Source organism: Salvelinus sp. IW2-2015, unplaced genomic scaffold (genome assembly GCF_002910315.2).
Source record: "Salvelinus sp. IW2-2015 unplaced genomic scaffold, ASM291031v2 Un_scaffold16498, whole genome shotgun sequence".
Taxonomy (NCBI): domain Eukaryota; kingdom Metazoa; phylum Chordata; class Actinopteri; order Salmoniformes; family Salmonidae; genus Salvelinus; species Salvelinus sp. IW2-2015.
In genome coordinates, this window is record NW_019957614.1 from 77,974 (window position 1) to 83,560 (window position 5,587).

A 5,587-nucleotide genomic window follows, 5' to 3' on the forward strand; every position below is an offset into this window, starting at 1 on the left:
CATCCGAGCTGCTGTGCCAGTAGTTTAGACAGGACCAGCTCGATGCATTCCAACATGTCAATACCTCTCATAAATAAAGTAGTGATGAATCAATCTCTCCTCCCACTTTCAGCCAGGTGAGATTGACATGCATATTTATTAATATTAGCTCTCTGTGTACATCCAAGGCCAGCTGTGCTGCCCCTGTTCTGAGCCAATTGCAATTTTCTGAAAGTCGTTTTTTTGTGGCTTCCTGACCAAACACTACTGAACAGTGTCAAGGTGCGACAAACTAGCGCCTGTAGGACCTGCCTGTTGATAGTGTTGTTAAGAAGGGCAGAGCCAGTTGCTTTATTATGACAGACTTCTCCCCATTCTTAGCTACTACTGCATCAATATGTTTGACCATGACAGGTTTACAATCTAGGTTTTCTCCAAGCAGTTAAGTCATCTCACACTTGCTCAATTCCACCATTATTTATTACAAGATTTAGTGAGGTTTAGGTTTATGAGGTTTTGTTCCAAATACAATGTTTTAGTTTTAGAAATATTTAGGCTTATTCCTTGCCAACACACTCTGAAACTAACTGCAGCTCTTTGTTGAGTGTTGCAGTCATTTTCAGTCGCTTGTAGTAGCTGACGTGTTATATGTTGAGTCATCCGCATACATGAAAACTCTGGCTTTACTCAAAGTAAAAAATTGAAAAAGCAAGACCACTACCCGGGGAATTCCTGATTCTAACTGGCATTATATTTGATAGGCTTCCATTAAAGAACACCCTCCGTGTTATATTAGACAAGTAACTCTTTAACCACATATATAGCAGAGGGCAGGGTGGTTAAAGCCATACACAATAATGTCAAAGCTGCACTGAAGCGAAACAAGACAGCCCCCACAATCATTTTATCATCAATTTCTCTCAGCCAATCATCAGTGCATGTGTTAGTGGCACTATTCTAGCCAATCAGAGGACAGATTACGCTTGTGAACAACAGGCAAAACTCCATATAAAAGTTGCCAAAATGCTACATGTGTCCACTTATGTCAGTTCATTCATAACAACCTAACCATTACGACAAACCTCTATCGATCGAATACAGCCTCACGTAAGCAAATTAGCAATAAAAATGTGTGTTGACCAAATTCGACACGCTCTTATTGATCTCCCACACAAAAATTCCTCACTTCCTCGTTTTATTTTCTTGGACAGACTTTGGGTGGGAGTAAACCCTCTCTCTTCGCCTCTTCCTCTCTCCGTTGGAGGACTAGAGTTTAAAACCCTGTATTAACACCCTGTATTACAACCACCGCATACACCTGCGTTCGAGTGTAGGGCTCGGCCGGTGAGGACCGATGCGACCAGACCGCTAAAGGGGTGAGCGCCTAGACCCTCCTTCAACAACAATAAAATGCAATGCCAGCCTGTTCTCTCCCTCGCGTATCTTCAACCCCTTGCCCCCTGCCTCCGCCTGTCTCATCCCCCCGTGGTCACCCCTTTTTCGACCCCCTGTCGACCCGTGTCTACCCCACCGATGTTACCCCCTTGTTCCACCCCCCTTGTCTCATCCCCCCTTGTTCCACCCCTTGTCTCATCCCCCCTTGGTTTCACCCCCCTTGTTTCCACCCCCTTGTCTCATCCCCCCCGTGTTTCACCCCCCTTGTTGCACCCCCCTTGTTCCACCCCCCTTGTCTCATCCCCCCCGTGTTTCACCCCCCTTGTTTACCCCCCTTGTTCCACCCCCCTTGTTCTCATCCCCCCGTGTTTCACCCCTTGTTTCACCCCCTTGTTCCACCCCCCTTGTCTCATCCCCCCTTGTTTCACCCACCTTGTCTCTTGGAATCTGTTGTTTAATCTGTAACCAGTCACATCCTGTCTTTAAAATGATATTTGCTCCCCAGTTCCAGGGTGCATCCCAAATGGCACCCTATTCTATGGACCCTGGGCAGAAGTAGTGGCACTATCCAGAGTGCACTATACTGCCATTTGGGACGTTAACCAGTTCAACTGTTGTGATGGGCAGGTGTTCTACTGTCTTATAGGAAATACTACATTATTCATACTCAATTAACTCAATGGCAGTCGTCATGTGTTTCCTGATTTTTGTCTACAGAACTGCATGTGTGCAAAGTGTGTGTGAGCGTGTGTGCCTTCATGTACGATGAGGCACACTCTGAGCATCGGTGTGTAAACACACGGCCTCTCTCCGTCAACCTGCTCTTCACCAATCACGTCTCTTTCCCACCGTTTCCATGGCAACAGTGACATCACCCGGCTGACGGCAGTGTTCTCTCCCCATGTGTATGTTAGAGAGAGAATGGGTGAGAGAGAGAATAGAGCTGGGCGATGACTCATCGAGACCCACTCACACATCTACAAAACATCACCATAGTTGTGTGCGCGTGCATTATGTGTGTTTATGTGCATGCATGGTGTGTGTGTTCTGTTGTGTTCTCTGTGCTTTGTAGATATGTCTGCTGCCCCAGTAGAGAGAGGTTCTATGTGTTCTCTGTACTTCTGTAGATGGGGCTGTGATGGCCAATGTCTGCTGCCCCAGCAGGAGAGGGTTCTGATGTGTTCTGATGTGTTCTGCTGTGTTCTCTATATATTCTGTAGATGGGCTGTTTGGCCAATGTCTGCTGCCACAGCAGGAGAGGGTTCTGTATGAGGTGTCAGTGCCTGTGCTGCACAGACTACAGGAAGTGCTCAAGGAACTGATGATGCAAGGTAATTAAAGTCACACACACATGTACACACACACACACACACACACACACACACACACACACACATAGCCACATATAGACATATCCATACTCCATGCATACTCACTAACCCATTCCCACAAAGGTTGTTAGGTTCAGAGTGTGGTTGTAAAAGTCAACTGTTACCTTAGTGATGGTGGTAAAGAGAATGAACAGATAATCAGGTATCATCTGCTACCACGGCAACAGGGCTGAGGGCTCTAAGGTCACACTCCTCAAGTTACCAGGTTACATCTATGACTACTGTGATTGACATCTGTATCGGCCTATGGCTGTGCAGGATTGTCCTGGCAGGATGACATCACCCAGTACGTCATTCGCAAGGAGCTSAGCCGTGTTTCACTGACCCGCCCCCCYTCTGGACGMCATGACAACCCCTCGTCTCAGTGAGTCTCCTGCTCTGTTGACTATAATTAAAAGCAAATCTATAATTACATCTGTTCCATTTATTGTCTGCAGATTTTCACAGGAAGGTCTGTGACTCAATGGGGGAATTGTTTTGTAATAGCAGCCAGGAAGGTTGTGAGATTAGGAAGAGACCTTTAGAAAACCCCAGAAGCAGAGCTTTGAGTTTAGAGAAGAGATGTTTAAAATCCAGTCCATGAGGGACAGGCCACCGCCTCTGCATCTCTCTCTTCCACTGGTAGTTGYTTGATTGGTTGGTTTTATTTGTCAGTTAAAAACGTATACACACAGTACATGTATATTTTATATATTATATATATTTTGTATATTTTAAACGTGGTCGGAATAGCACAATTCATTCAGATACTTATTTCCATTGTGGTCCCATTGATGAGTGACCTAACCAGACAGTCAGTTACTGTCACTGAGAGTCTGACATACAGCACAAGTAGACTAAGTCACACTCAAATGTTGTTAGAGAAAGTGGCCCTCAGAGGAATGGAGTCAAATACTCCTGCAGTAGAGGGAAGCCATCCTCAGAGGACTGCATCCCTCAAGAGGACTGGAGTCAAAATACTCCTGCAGTAGATGGAAGCCATCCTCAGAGGACTGTGGTCCAAATACTCCTGCAGTAGATGGAAGCCATCCTCAGAGGACTGTGGTCAATACTCCTGCAGTAGAGGAAGCCATCCTCAGAGGACTGTGGTCAAATACTCCTGCAGTAGAGGGAAGCCATCCTCAGAGGACTGGAGTCAAATACCTCCTGCAGTAGAGGGAAGCCATCCTCAGAGGACTGGAGTCAAATACTACCCTGCAGTAGAGGGAAGCCATCCTCAGAGGACTGGAGTCAAATACTCCTGCAGTAGAGGGAAGCATCCTCAGAGGACTGGGAGTCAAATACCCTGCAGTAGAGGGAAGCCATCCTCAGAGGAGGTGGAGTCAAATACTCCTGCAGTAGAGGGAAGCCATCCTCAGAGGAGTGGAGTCAAATACTCTGCAGCAAGAGGAAGCCATCCTCAGAGGACTGGAGTCAAATACTCCTGCAGTAGAGGGAGGCCATCCTCAGAGGACTGTGGTCAAATACTCCTGCAGTAGAGGAAGCCATCCTCAGAGGACTGTGGTCAAATACTCCTGCAGTAGATGGAAGCCATCCTCAGAGACTGTGGTCAAATACTCCTGCAGCAGAGGAAAGCCATCCTCAAGAGGACTGGAGTCAAATACTCCTGCAGTAGAGGAAGCCATCCTCAAGGACTGTGGTCAAATACTCCTGCAGTAGAGGAAGCCATCCTCAGAGGACTGTGGTCAAATACTCCTGCAGTAGATGGAAGCCATCCTCAGAGGACTGGGGTCAAATACTCCTGCAGTAGATGGAAGCCATCCTCAGAGGACGTGGATCAAATACTCCTGCAGCAAGAGGGAAGCCATCCTCAGAGGACTGGAGTCAAATACTCCTGCAGTAGAGGGAGGCCATCCTCAGAGGACTGTGGTCAAATACTCCTGCAGTAGAGGGAAGCCTCCTCAGAGGACTGTGGTCAAATACTCCTGCAGTAGATGGAAGCCATCCTCAGAGGACTGTGGTCAAATACTCCTGCAGCAGAGGAAAGCCATCCTCAGAGGACTGGAGTCAAATACTCCTGCAGTAGATGGAAGCCATCCTCAGAGGACTGTGGTCAAATACTCCTGCAGTAGATGGAAGCCATCCTCAGAGGACTGTGGTCAAATACTCCTGCAGTAGAGGAAGCCATCCTCAGAGGACTGTGGTCAAATACTCCTGCAGTAGAGGGAAGCCATCCTCAGAGGACTTGGAGTCAAAATACTCTGCAGTAGAGGGAAGCCATCCTCAGAGGACTGGAGTCAAATACTCCTGCAGTAGAGGGAAGCCATCCTCAGAGGACTGGAGTCAAATACTCCTGCAGTAGAGGGAAGCCATCCTCAGAGGACTGTGGTCAAATACTCCTGCAGTAGAGGGAAGCCATTTTTAAGACAGGTGCAGGATGACTTGGAAGTTGAGTTATTGTGAGTGAGGGAAGCTATGTCGCTATGAGGGTCTGCAAGTGCTAAGGGGTTGGCCTTATTCTGATATTCTCCATTCATACTGTATCTCTCAGGTCCTCAGAACCTGTGCAGAATGCCCATCTTTCCAAGATGCAGTATCCTCCCAGCTCCAGGACCAAGGTTCAAGGGGACGATCCCAACCCAGACCTGATGCAGAGTTACCTGGACTACATGATCGTGGATCCCCCAAGGACTCCCAGTCCCTCCACATGCAAACTCTGGACCCTTACACCTACCGCCAGGTGGGAATGGACACACACACACACACACACACACACCACACACACACAACACACAACACCACACACACACAACACACACACACACACAACACACACACACACACCACACACACACACACACACACACACACACACAACACAC

The 5,587-nt window shown here is 47.7% G+C and overlaps 1 protein-coding gene across 1 annotated transcript in view; it reads left to right on the top strand.

Moving 5' to 3' along the window:
* Positions 1 to 3,133, top strand: part of LOC139027474 (aspartyl aminopeptidase-like) — a 30,223-nt gene extending 27,090 nt beyond the window's left edge. Inside the window, 2 exon segments of the mRNA XM_070442709.1 lie at positions 2,595 to 2,705; positions 3,024 to 3,133. Of these exon segments, the coding sequence (XP_070298810.1) occupies positions 2,595 to 2,705; positions 3,024 to 3,133 (221 nt within the window).
* Positions 3,134 to 5,587: the final 2,454 nt, after the last annotated feature.